The 14,163-nt window shown below is 42.3% G+C and overlaps 1 protein-coding gene across 2 annotated transcripts in view; it reads left to right on the top strand.

The window, feature by feature from the left end:
* Positions 1-14,163, top strand: part of IFT122 (intraflagellar transport 122) — a gene marked incomplete at its 5' end in the record, with an annotated part of 83,473 nt that overhangs the window by 19,223 nt on the left and 50,087 nt on the right. For both annotated transcript variants that reach the window (XM_081937788.1, XM_081937787.1), the window contains 2 exons: positions 508-672; positions 4,501-4,698. In XM_081937788.1, the coding sequence (XP_081793914.1) occupies positions 508-672; positions 4,501-4,698 (363 nt within the window). The remainder of the gene's footprint in view (positions 1-507; positions 673-4,500; positions 4,699-14,163) is intronic.

Raw genomic sequence — 14,163 nt, 5'->3', positions numbered from 1 at the left:
TAAACACACTTCCCTCATCTGACCAAAATAAAATAAAAAATAAATTAAAAATAATAAATACATAAATTAAAACAAAAAACACTCAAAAGGCAGATCACTAGGTTTTATTCTGCCATCAGTTTTCTGTGTTTCTAATGAACAGGATATAGCTTGAGGATTATTTATGAATTTAACAAAATTAATCAGAAGAACAGTATATTTTCTGGACTTTATAGGGTCTATATTTTTTTTAATTCTGGTTTAATATATTTGAAAAAGACCACAGAGTTAAATGTTGTGCCTGTTTTTTTTTTTTACAGAATATGCTCTATGATTGTCCTCTCAATCAACCATTATTTGTCCCCATGTCTTTTACATATAATGCAGAAGCAGTCAATTTGTCTAATTTGTCTGGATGATTATTCCCAGGGCTCTGGATTCCATAAGATCATTTCATCTGACTAGCAGATGAGAACTTCAGTTTTCCAATATGGGCTTTATTAACTCTCAGGATGTAATTATATCCAGATTCTCAAGATCTTTGTGGACAATCCTTTTGCAATTGTTTTGCTAAAACAATCGACAGCCGTGCGTTGCCTGGATATGAGTGCATCTCGAAACAAACTGGCAGTAGTTGATGAAAATGATACCTGTCTGGTTTATGATATTAACACCAAAGAATTACTGTTTCAGGTAAATGTTTTTATATATTCATACGTCACCTTGAATTTCAAAGAATTTTTTTTCCTAAAACAGTGAGAAAGGAGCCATTTGGCTCTTGTTTCTTTTTTGCTTGCCAAAACATTTTTACCCACCAGTGAGTTTCACACACCACTGATGATATTTGATCTTGGATATCTTCCCCCCACCCTGCTCAATGGGTTAGGAGTAGGGCTATTGATTGATAGTTTAACAGTTACCTCCACTAATTTATGTATTCACACCAAAAGATATTGCACCAATTGATTATGTCCATAGGAGGCAAAAACCATAGGAGATTTTACACTAGCAACAGGCAAAAAAGGAAGACGAGCTGAAGTATCTTACAATTGTCTGGCAGTTTCACTCTGAATGGGATTGGTATCTATTTATAAATCAGACTTTTCCAAAAAAACAAGAATTTAACTATTTAAGGATATAAATCTGAACCAAATTCCAATATTGAGAAAACCAAAACCTGGAAAATTACTTCTTGTGGGGAGAAAAGTAAAACAAAAAAGACACATTCTGGTGAGAGAGAAGTTTGCTAAAGATGGGTCACAGCATGAATCTGAAAATTCAGAAGGCTAAACTTCTGGTCTTGGTGACTGACCAAGTTTGGATCCTTCAAAAAAAGTAAATGTTTAAAAGATTCACTAACTGTGTAAGAGATGCTGCATCACTTGAACAGAGGGAGAACAATGGAACCGTATACATCCAGATCATTTGTGTGCATGTTTGATTATAATGATTAGGATTTTGAATATACATTTTAAGCATATTTTCCAATTGTTGTAGGGAGCATACCATGGTGGTTTACCTTTTTTGTCATGCAGATAAAGCTGGAATTTTGCAGAGCTGGTTCTTTAGCTATCATTCTGTGTGTTTTTCCAGGTCAGAATTTGTCCTGTCTCACCTGCTCCTTACTTGATTGAAATAAATTTTCTTGCCCTGATATCTTGCTATTAAGTCTCACTTTTTAAAATAGCCTTCTCTTCCCAGTGAAAAGGTTTGTTTCTGATGTTTGCTGTTTTCTGCTTTTAAACACCCCCCCCCCACCTTATCCCACTTCTTTCACTAGGCTTAATAATGGTTTCACAGGAGAAGCAGCTTAATTTGAAGCCTGAAAGCAGAAAGAAAGCTAGTTGCATGTTATAACAAAATACTCACCCTCCACCCCAAAAACAAGATCTTATGTAGTAGCTACTAAAAGTTCCAGCCATAATGTGCCCATTGCTATTGTTTGCATCAGGTGTTTTGGCTGTGCTGCAGTGACAATTCTCTGAACCAAATTTAGCATTAATAAATGGAGACTTTTCTGCCATTTATTTGTGCAGGCGGGTGCTGCTGCTAAGAATAACTTCATATGTGCAGCAGTTGTTAGGTAGACCTTCTGGGACTATTCAAGATGACCATTTGAGTTGGAATATAAAACAGGGCTGCTTAGTCTGGCACTTTTTGTATTAAATACAATTTGGAGGCCAGGAGGTTCTTCGTGATGCAATATGTGGCCAGTAGGTGGTGCTATTTAGCAGGAAATAATGGGCACAATTTAAGATCTACTAAAGAAAACTTTGTCTTTTCTCATTCTTACTTGTGACTGATCTCGCCAGGCTTCCTTCTAGGCTTCAGATGATCAAATAGGCAACTTCCATTGAATTAGCCAATCCATTGTTAGAGCAGAACAAAGCAGACACTACCATAATAGACCGAAGTCTCCTTTCATTAAACAAAGAAGTTAAAATAAGAGGTCATTGCTTCTTAGGGAAAATATACTAAGCAGTACAGGACAATTCCTGTCAATTCTTTTGGATGAATCTGTCACCGGATTCTTTCAACCAGCAGCATATGCAAAAAAAAAAAATCTCAACAAGATGAGACTACAATAGCTTTTTCGATTCTTCACAGGCTCTCCGGCACTTTCCAAGAATGCCTGTCCTCAGAAAACCTCTCACATGGAGTTGTGATTCAAATAAAACTAAAAGCAGGCATTTGGGAAACTCCTTTTTCTTTGTTCATATCTAAGTGACAAACTTCCAAATACCTGCAGGAAATAGGGTCATAAAACAGAGAGTCAGATTCCTACAATCCCATCCTCCAGATTCTGGGCAAAAGAAAACCTCAGCAAATAAGCCTTAACCCATCTTTTAGAAATTAGTTGTAAAACCAGCTTCTTCCTAGAAAGTATGCAGTCTGCCAATTTTTTTCTGTCAAGCTGAAGAAAGAAATTACATCCTAAAGCTGAATCATTGTTGAATGGAAACTTTCCTCTCGGAGATCTATTTCCACGTATCTATAGCGGGTTCTTAGAAGAGTTAACTGATATATGGTTACTAATAAATCTGATATAACACCATCCCAGGTCTTCTTTATGACTTCCTTTACTCTCTACAGTTTTAAGGAACATCAAAATGTCTGTAGACATTCTATTGCTGTTGCTGAGGCTCTGGTTTTTGGAGATCTTGCATGCACTACAAACATTTCTCTGTGGAATGGGTTAATTATCCAGAGCTGCATTGACTGTCTAGTTATCAGACATTTAAATAAAATCATATATCAGGGTCAAGTAAAGATAATGACATTATTCCTTTCTTCAAAAACAATCCATGCCAAAGATGTACAAAAGAGTTGGAAGATTAGCACTCCCAAGGGTGCTTTTCTAAGAGGTAACTGGACTTTCTGAAGAAGCTTTCTGTAGAAGCTCAGAAAAATATACTTCTTGGATGAGAAGCAAAACATCTTCAAAGAAAAACCGAAAAGTCAAGTTGCCTCTTGACAAAGCACCTTTGGGACAACCATGACTTGGATGACTGAGAAGCTCCATAGACATGAAGATTAGCACTGTCACCTGGTTTTGGTAATGAAACATCTGCAAGAAAACAACCAACTTCAAAGAGCCCCCAGTTTGGATGACATTTATGTAAAATAGTAGATTTCTAGAGGGTAAGCAGAATGGAACTCCTGCCTTTTCAAACAGGCCATAACAACCTTCACTCCAATGTTGCCTTTCAAGAAGTTTCTCAATATTGCCTCATTATACATTTACTCCCTACACTATATGTCTTCAAGGCCTTCATAATTTCACTCGGGATGCTTTCACTTGAAAGTGGACTTTCTAGTGGCAAATACAAGTGCTGAAGAATCTTCAAACTAAATTGCAGTTTCTAAAGAATTATTTCTATATGTTCCCCAAAGATTCTAGTATTCTCAGTTTGGTCAGCAGATATTGACACATAATAATACAAATATTTGGGCCTCATATTCCTGCTTTTACTGAGTGATGGGAGGAATTCATCATAATTGGATTGCCTTCATGGCAGATGTTCAGGTTCCATTTTTAAATGATCACTTATGCAGAATATGTGTGTTTTAAAAATGATATAATCAAACATCATGCAGTTCTAATTTTGAAGCGGTGTATTTTTCTGACAAGTCAATACAATTGATAACACAATGAAGACAGCTTCTATATCAATCCCCTTGAAATGGGGATTTTTAGCCCTACTCTTCATTTCATTAGTGTTTTAGCCAAGTAAATTTTATTACTGCAAATAGTTATTTTTTTTTGTCCTTTTAGAATCTAGTTGACCAAAAATATTTTGTTCTGTAATACCAAGCTAAAAAAATACTCTGAAATATTAAAAATCCTGAAATATTTTAGGCTCTGTTGCATATGCTAATCATATTTGCTAAGACTGATCTGCTAGATATATTGGTGTAGCAAATTGGGGGGGGGGGGGATTGCTCTAAATTAATGCTGTCTGTTTTTAAAAAAAATATGTTTATTGCTTAATTAATGTTTTGTTTAACGGTCTCATTTAGGAACCCAATGCTAACAGTGTGGCTTGGAACACACAGTGTGAGGACATGCTTTGTTTCTCTGGAGGGGGATATCTCAATATCAAAGCTAGTAATTTTCCTGTCCATCAGCAGAAACTTCAGGGATTTGTAGTAGGATACAATGGCTCCAAAATTTTTTGCCTTCATGTTTTTTCTATGACTGCTGTTGAAGTTCCCCAGGTAATGTTACCTCATTCGTTTCATCTTTGCACTGTTAACATGAACATTAACATGAACGTTATTTTGTCTAACATTCCTAAAACATTTCTAAGTTATAATTAATGTTTTACTAATTTATTTGCTTTTTTTTCCTCATATGACTCATGCCTATAGTAGTATGTTTGAGGGAGAAAGTAGAATGTGATGTGTTCAATTTTCTTGCCATAGAGTAATATTTATATATATATATATATATATATATATATATATATATATATATATATATATATATATATATATATATATATATATATATATACAAGACTACCAAGTAGGCAAAAACTTTTTATTATATTCCTTACTTGATAATCCAATGCTGTTCTTTCTATTTACCACTTTCCCCTCCTCTATTTTATGTTTTAAAAATCGAGCCTGAGAAAATTATTTAATTTTTTATTGTTTCTAATCATGTTTTTGTCCTGGTGAAACGCCAGTCAAGTACTGATTCTCCTGTGTGCTGCTTGGACAGTCCAAGCATGGGTTAACACAGTCTAACTGCCCTAGGACTGAGTGAGGTTTTTTTTTTTTTTTGTTGACCACGCCTCCCTTTGCCTCTGCTATTCAGTTTTAAAAACTCAGTCCGCCCGTTTGGACTGTAGCAGGGGAACTCCTCAGTCTTATGACAGCTACACTGGATTCCCCAAAAATTAATTTAACAATAATCAAATAATAGAGTATATTCCATAACTGTTGACACGCCAGGAGAATAGGAAAATAAAATCAACAGCCGGAGTGACCGTCAGAAGAATATTAGTAAGGAGTGCGGGGGTCTGTGAGCTGTACGGCGGCTGCCGGCGCTCGAGCTGAGGGCGGGAGGCATCCGCATCGATCAGCTTTCCCCCTTCACGTTTCTAGGCTGCCTGGGAGGAGCGCTGAGGCTCTCCAGAGTAGCAAAGGGATTTCCCTTGTCTAGTGGCTGCGGTGGCCACCTTATGGGGTTCGCGCGCTTTTCGCCGCTTCCCTGAACTACCGCCGGCCATTTTAAGGCTTTCGCGCGCTTTTCGCCACTTGCCTGGATCAGCACTGGCCGTTTGGAGGTTTCGCGCGCTTTTTGCCGCAACCCATGCATTTTCAGAGCCGGGAGCTGCTCGCGCAGCGGCGGCCATTTTATTAGCAAAAACGGCACTCCGAGGAGAGCAAGACACAAAGCAGGACGTGTTTTCACCTCAGCGACGATTAACATCGACACGTGGGCCGCGTCTGGGTTTCCAGCTAGGCCCATCTCAACTATCTACAAGTCTCCGCCTATCCCTAAGGCGGCACCGGCAGGTTAGAGGGTATTGTCCCTTGGGCTTCCGTTCTAACTCTCAGTAGCTCGACAGGCGTCTTCAGGCCGGCTGGCCACGCCTTGAGCCTTTCGCCACCTCCATCCCAGCCATCTTACCCTGTTGTGCCACTTCAACCATGGCAGACAAGGGGTCAGGGGAAATGCAGGCTGGGCCCTCCTCAAAGAGGAGCAAATTAGATTTGGCTCCTAGTGGAGGAAAAGGGGGCAGGAACGGTGCAAAAAGGGCATCCCCAGATCCCCAGGGCTGTGGGGAAAAGGGCAAAGAAAGCAGTCGAAAAAACAGGGCCCCTCAGCTTCCTAGGCCTGATAGGTCTCCAAACCAAGTGAAGCCTTCACCAGACCGATCCCCAAGGCAAGACAGGGAGGAAAGGCCTGTTTCCCCCCCAGGGGACAGATCACCCCCTTCTTCTGGGGAAATTTATAGGGACTCCTCCCCAGATGCCTCCTGGGGATATCCCGATTCTCCCAGCTCCTCCATCAGAGAGGAATTGGGCCCATGCCAAACCTTGACCACTGAGGAGGACAGTTATAATAACAGGAGGGGCAGGAAACGCCCTGCCCCTACCCCAGTCCGTCCCAGGGAGGACAGAGGGTCCCATATCTCTGCAGAAATGAGAGAAATAATCTCTCAGGCTATTTCCCAAGGCATTGCTGAGGGCCTAAAGCAAAAGGAGGCTCCCACTTCCAGTGGAGCCAAACCTAAGCCCTCAGCATCTCAGACTAGGGAGACTAACCCCCCATCTCCTGGCACCTCAGTGGCTACTGAGGAATCAGGATGGGAAGAAGGTGAAATTGATGACTTTGAGCTCTCTGAAGATGAAGGTCTTCCTCCTGATAAGCCAGCCTTCACGGGGTTATTTAAACCCTCATTATTTAAGTCCATCTTACACAAAGCCAAGGCAGCCACTGAATTGGGTGCCGTTCCCAAGGGTACCGCAGCTTCCTCTTTGTCCTCTAAGGACCATAAAGAGGGACTATTTAACGAGCCAGCTCCCACTGTAGATGAAATTCCTGTGCCAGATCTATTTCTGGACGTGGTCCAGAGGCAGTGGATTCAGCCAGGTACCCTCACTAATCCCAGCGGAGGTGACAAAGCACTTTACGCTGTAGAATCTAAAATGGAAGAGGCGTTAAAGTTACCTGAGGTAGATGCCCCGGTTATCTCCCTGACTTCTTCCCAAAATCTACCAGCTGACCTGCTAGAAGGTCTCAAAGCCGAAGACAAGCGTTCTGAAAAGGCATGTCATAAGACTCACCAGGCGGCTGCCTGGGCCATCAGAGCATCCACCTCGGCCTCCTTTTTTATCAGATCTTCTCTTCTCTGGCTCCGCCAGCTGAGATCCAGACCCCCTTCTGGGGGATCTCGCTGGAAACACGACATTAATAAAATCATCACGGCAGTAGAGTACTCTGCGGATGCCTCCCTGAACGCAGCAAAATTTGCGTCCAGGGCCTTGGCTTCCAATGTTACCTCCAGGCGCCTCCTGTGGCTACGCCACTGGCAGGCGGACATGAAGGCAAAGTGGAAGCTCGCTTCCGCTCCCTTCAAAGGAGGGCAGCTATTTGGGGAGGCCCTAGATAAATTTACCATTGAGACCAAAGACAAGCGGAAAATACTACCAGCTACCCTTAAGAAACATGATCGTAAGGGACCTAGTTCCTTCAGGAAACAGACCTTTAGATCTCAGGAGAATAATCAAGCTTCCACTTCAGGCACTTACCAGAGAAGCTACACTCAGATGGGGGATAGGGGTCAGGATAGGAACTCCTACAGTACCAGGGGCAGGCAACACCAGTCGCAGCCCTTTCGGAAGCCATTTCGTGGCGGCTCCAACTCCCGCCAGTTTCGTAGAGGGAAATGACCACCAAGGGACACCTCCCATAGGGGGTCGGCTACAGATGTACGCCGACAGGTGGGAGGAGATCACCTCGGACTCCTGGGTTCTGAATACAATCAGGAAGGGCCTAGTGCTAGAGTTCCTATCATTTCCACAACGGAAGTTCGTCCGTTGCCCAATCCCCAGAAACCCCCAGAAAAGGATTCTCATGCAGATGGAAATCGACCATCTGCTCACAATAAAGGCCATAGAACCCGTTCCAAAGGATCAGGAGAGGCAGGGATTCTATTCCATCCTCTTCCTGGTCCCAAAGAACTCGGGGGGATGGAGGGCCATCTTGGATCTGAAGTGTCTAAATCAACACTTGGCATACAGAAGGTTCAAGATGCAGTCCCTCCAATCCATCCTAGAATGCACAAGGCAGGGGGATCTACTCACGTCAATAGATTTGAGGGAGGCCTACCTGCATGTCCCAATTCATTTGGCACACAGAAGGTTCCTGAGGTTCCACTACGACGGGAGGCATTATCAGTACAGGGCCATGCCCTTCGGCCTCTCGTCTGCCCCCAGGACCTTCACAAAGATTCTAGCAGTACTGGCAGCCCACCTCAGGAACCGGCCGATTCGTCTAGAATGCTATCTAGACGACATCATTATCCACTTGTCCAACCACGCTCAGGCGCGGAGAGACCTTCAGACAACCATCCAGATACTGGAGAAACACGGCTTCGCGGTGAACGGGGAGAAAAGTCATCTGGAGCCGACGACCCGCATCCAGCATCTCGGCGCCGTCATAAACTCCAAGACCTGTCAGGTATTCCTGTCGCCAGACAGGATGAAAAGTCTCCACAACAAACTGTTGCTGTGCAAAAAGAACAGGTCAGTGCCGATCTTACATCTATCCCAACTTCTGGGAATCATGATTTCGTGCATACAAGTGGTTCCCTGGGCCAGACTACATGCCAGGGAACTGCAGTGGTTCCTCCTGCCAATGCAGAGGGCCAGAACCAGCAACTCACTGCGAAAAGTAAACTTGCCACCCAAGGTGATCCGCTCCCTTGCCTGGTGGAGAACAGCAGCAGTGCGAAAAGGGTCTCTTTTCAAGGAGCCCGAAAGACTAGTAGTGACAACCGATGCAAGCCTCTTGGGCTGGGGAGCACATTGTCAGGGACAACTTGCTCAGGGCACGTGGACACTGAGGGAGGCGGGCCACAGCATAAACTGGCTGGAACTGAGAGCGGCCCGCCTCGCACTTCGTCAATTTGCTCCTCACATTGTGAGCCATCATGTACTGTTACTAACAGACAATGTTGCTACAAAAGCTCACATCAACAGGCAAGGCGGCACACACTCCAGAAGCCTCATGCGAGAGGCAGAGGCACTGGGCAGATGGGCGGAGAGGCATCTGGCGTCCATCAGATCGGACCATATAGCGGGAACAAGCAATCGGGAAGCGGATTGGCTGAGCCGACAGACGATCGATCACTCCGAGTGGAGACTGCATCCAGACATCTTCAGTCAGATCGTGGAGAGATTCAGCGAACCGCAAGTAGACCTCTTTGCTACACACAACAACACACATCTACCCCGATTCTTCTCCCGTTATTACACTCCTCTAGCAGAGGGAACGGACGCCCTGAGGAGCCGTTGGCCCCCGGGCCTTCTGTATGCTTTTCCACCGTTGCCTCTCATTCCACACGTAGTGTCAAAGCTGTTAACAGAAAAGGCAGAGCTACTGCTTGTAGCACCTCACTGGCCCAGGAGGTCCTGGTACGCCGACCTTGTCAGTCTCTCCATTCGCAACCCGTGGAGAATACCTCAGGAGCAAATCTCCCTCAGCCAGGGCCACATCAGTCATCCGGACCCCCAGTGGCTACAACTAGCCGTCTGGCACTTGAGGGGGATCTCCTGAGGAAACAAGACTTCTCTGACAAAGTCATCCAAACTATCCAGGCCTCCAGACGGCCTTCCACCAATAGGATATATGAGGCTACATGGAACGCATTTTCGACCTGGTGCGGCAGGAATGGTGTCCAGGACACTTCGGCCTCAAGTCCTAACCTTCTTGACTTTCTACAGGAAGGGTTGGACAGGGGACTAGCGCCTAACACGCTCAAACGACAGGTGGCGGCGCTGTCCACCATCCTATCCTGTCATGCACGTCGGTCTTTGAGCCAACATCCTCAAGTCAAGAGTTTTCTGAAAGGTGCGGTGAACATCTGTCCCCAGGTGGTTCATCGTTATCCCACCTGGAGTTTACCCTTAGTATTGAAGGCCCTCACCGGGCCCCCCTTTGAACCATTACGTAAGACTAGTCTCCGTCATTTGTCTCTCAAGACGGTTTTTCTTATTGCCATAACGTCCGCACGCAGAATATCCGAACTAGCTGCACTATCTGTGCGGGAGGACCTTTGCATAGTACATACTGACAGAGTCATTCTGAGAATGGATCCCACCTTCATACCTAAGATGAATACACACTTCCACAGATCACAAGAAGTGATCCTACCCAACTTCTGCCCTAAACCAGTTCATCCAACAGAAAAGCTTTGGCATAAATTGGATGTGCGAAGGGCAGTGCGCATCTACACTAAACGGACCAAGGAATTTCGCCATTCCGAATCGTTCTTTGTATCTTTCTTGCCTGGGTCTCTCGGTCGCAAAGTGTCTTCACACACGATCGGACGCTGGTTGAGGGCCTGCATCAAACTTGCCTACGAGCACCAAGGCAAGGCGAATCCTCGCAACGTGACAGCGCACTCAACAAGGAGCGCCGCGGCCTCAGCGGCATGGGCAACCCAGGCTTCTATCCTTGATATCTGCAGAGCGGCCACGTGGGCCTCGCCTACAGCATTTATCAAAAACTATAAAATAGACACCTTTGCCTCGGCAGAAGCCTCTTTTGGACGAAGGGTTTTACAGAAAGTGGTTGAGGCTTCAGACTCGTTAGAATCTACCCGCCCTGGGACACAATAGCTTGGGTATGTCCCATGCTTGGACTGTCCAAGCAGCGCACAGGAGAAAGACCGTTGTCTTACCTGAACGGTCGTTCTCTGGGCGCTGCGGGACAGTCCAACCCCGCCCAGGGTTTGTAATGAAGACTGTGACATTGAGGATCTACAGTCAAAAGGTCTACGTTCGAGGTCTTCGTTTTTAAAACTGAATAGCAGAGGCAAAGGGAGGCGTGGTCAACAAAAAAAAAAAAAAACTCACTCAGTCCTAGGGCAGTTAGACTGTGTTAACCCATGCTTGGACTGTCCCGCAGCGCCCAGAGAACGACCGTTCAGGTAAGACAACGGTCTTTCTCTGCACGTTCTTGCTTAGTGATTTGTTTGGATAATAGGCGTTAAAATGTTTTAGGGCAGTAATAAATGCTATTTGTTTCCAAGAAACTTACATCGTGAACAAAACAATTCTTTAGCCATGACTGGAAATATGAGAATCAGTTAATCATCTAATAGGAACAGTAATGATTTGTTGCCCAGTTCAATGAGCATCTCAAGGCTTAATAAGGATTTTCATTCAAAATTAAAATTGTTTTTGAGATTCTGGCTTGTCTAGATTATTTCAGGAAACTCTGTTAACTTAAGAGTTCCATTTGTTTTGACTTGTTGAATAAATAAGAACTAGTTGGTACAGTGAGCACAGAGGTCTTTGTACAGGTAGTCCTCGACTTACAACAGTTCATTTAGTGACCGTTCAAAGCTACAACAGAGCTGAAAAAAGGACTTATGTCTGTTTTTAATACTTAGGACCATTGCAGAATCCCCATGATCATGTGATCAAAATTCAGACGCTTGGCAGCTGACTCATTTATAACGGTTGCAGTGTCCTGGGGTCACGCGATCTCCTTTTGTGACTTTCTGACAAGCAAAGTCAATGGGGAAGCCAGATTCACTTAACAACCGTGTTACTAACTTAACAATGGCAGTGATTCACTTAACAACTGTGGCAAGAAATGTCATAAACTTGAGCAAATTCTCTGTTTCACTTAGCAACATAAATCTTTTGGCCTATTGTAGTTGTAAGCTGAGGACTACCTGCATTATGCCTAGTTATGAATATTTCAACCAGACATCTTACTCCATGAAACTGAATTCATGTGAAATGATTAATACTCATATTTAGTTTTCTTTGTTAAAAGAATACTAAACCTTTCGGCTGAACCTTTTGCTTTACATATGAATGCATATTTTGTGTCCATAAACAACTGACAAGATCTAGCAGAAGATATTTCAAACGTAGCTGCTTTGAACATACAAGGATGTTATTCTTAGACCAAATAGAATTTGGATTTTACTTATTCTCTACTTGTCTTTTATTTAAAAGAAGAGAAACCAAAAAGATATTGCAGAGTTTAAGAAAGGTTTGGATTGAATCTGGCTTAAATTGGTTTGGCTTAAAAATAGTTCAGTTAGGAACAAGATACTGCTTTGCAAAAATTACTGATGACTCAGAAGTAAAGGTTTAGAAACATTTTAAAGTGTATGAAGATATCTGCTGTAAGACTGCACAGCATTTTACATTCAAAGACAGACAGGTGCTATGGAACATACAGGTGAAGTAACATTAATCTGCAACTCTATAAAAGAAATGCATCTTTTCCTGGAATTGCATTGCAATCCTAGAGAGCAGCCCAATTCTGGAAAAAGGCACAGCTGCTTTAAGGGGTCACAGACAAACACTATACAAATGTCCCTATGTATTCCAAAAATCCCGTCTTTAAATTCCAAAAACTGCACAAGTCTCTTGGGTTATATTTATTACTGTCATTTGTTAATATAATATTTTTCTCTTTTCTGCATAAGCTGTTTGAAAAAGTTGGGAAATCTTTCATAAGAGTTTTGATAGGGAGGTGGAAATATATGAGTATGATGGTTCCTGTTGTATAAACAGAATTCTGTTCACTCCTTTTTGGATGTAACTTAATCTTGATAAATTTGATAAAATTTAGCAACCCTCAATAATTTGTAGACGAGGAAAAGCATGTACAGTGATGCTTAGAAGTTTGTGACACCTTTTAAATTTTCAATATTTCTGCATAAATACGACCTAAAAGATAATCTGTTTTCTACAGATCATAAAAAACCCAATTTACAAAATGGGTCAAAAACATTGTACAGTACTTGTTCATTTATTTATTGAAGAAAATGACCCCAAATACTAGATGCATGTTAAGTTTTGCAAATCATAGATAAAAGCATCACACAACGGGCGGCGCCTAGGAGTAGAGCCTTCTCTGTGATGGGCCCAACCCTCTGGAATGACCTCCCCCCCGACATCAGAACCACCACCGACTTCCGCTCCTTCCGTCAAAAACTAAAGACTCACCTGTTTCGACTAGCCGGCTTGGCCCATTCATAGTTTTATTTTACCTCCTGGCAGATATTTTTTAATTGGGAATTTCTAGGTCATTATTTTAACTTTAACTTTTTGGGGTATTTTTAGGGGTTATTTTTTAATACTGTTTTTTAATCGCTTTACTTTAAGATACAGTTTTTATAGCCTCCTCATCTAAGTATTTAAGGATCTGTGTATTTATATATTTATTCTTATGTATTCCTTGTGTTTTAATTTTGACTGTACACCGCCCCGAGTCCCTTTCGGGAGAGGGGGCGGTCTAGAAATTTAAAATAAAGTAAAGTAAAAGTAAAGATAGTAAAATTCAGTACAGATGAAATAAGAGAAGACAGGAGGCAAGAAAAAAAATTGTCCATTGTTGACTCAATGGACTGCATTTATATCTTCCCATTCTACCAATTTGCTCTTTCTTTCTACCATCCTATGTCATAAACACCAGGAACAGATTCTGGGCATGTGGAAGAGGAACAAAGATTTCATTCCATTAACAGATGCCATTTTATCATTGGAATATATACTTAGTCTCTATTAGATTAGATAATAGTCAGACTTTATAAAATTAATTCCCTGTTATTGCCTAAATAATGGACTTGATATAGCACAAGAATGATAGGGTGTTTGATAAGAGCAGTAAGGCAGTAAATGCAAAAAATATGGACATAATTATGGATTGTACCATCATGACCGTAAGGGAAGAGAAGATTAAAATGGATAATTATGTGGGAATCATTTTTAAACATTAAAAGGCTGCCGTAAATGAGTATAGAGTAATTACATTCTGTTGCTTGTATGAAGAAGAAAACAAACTGCCATCTGTAAGAACAGTTTGGCAAAAGAACAAAATCGCCAAGGGATAACATTGTGGAATATAGTCAGGTTGTTTTTTTTCAATAAAACTCAGTTTGTAAGAAGCGGCTGTCAGAAATATGTTTTCAGTGA

Source organism: Natrix helvetica, assembly GCF_964273705.1.
Source record: "Natrix helvetica genome assembly, chromosome: 1".
NCBI lineage: Eukaryota > Metazoa > Chordata > Lepidosauria > Squamata > Natricidae > Natrix > Natrix helvetica.
Note: the sequence above shows the minus strand (reverse complement) of the source record. Positions and strands in the feature narration are given on the sequence as shown.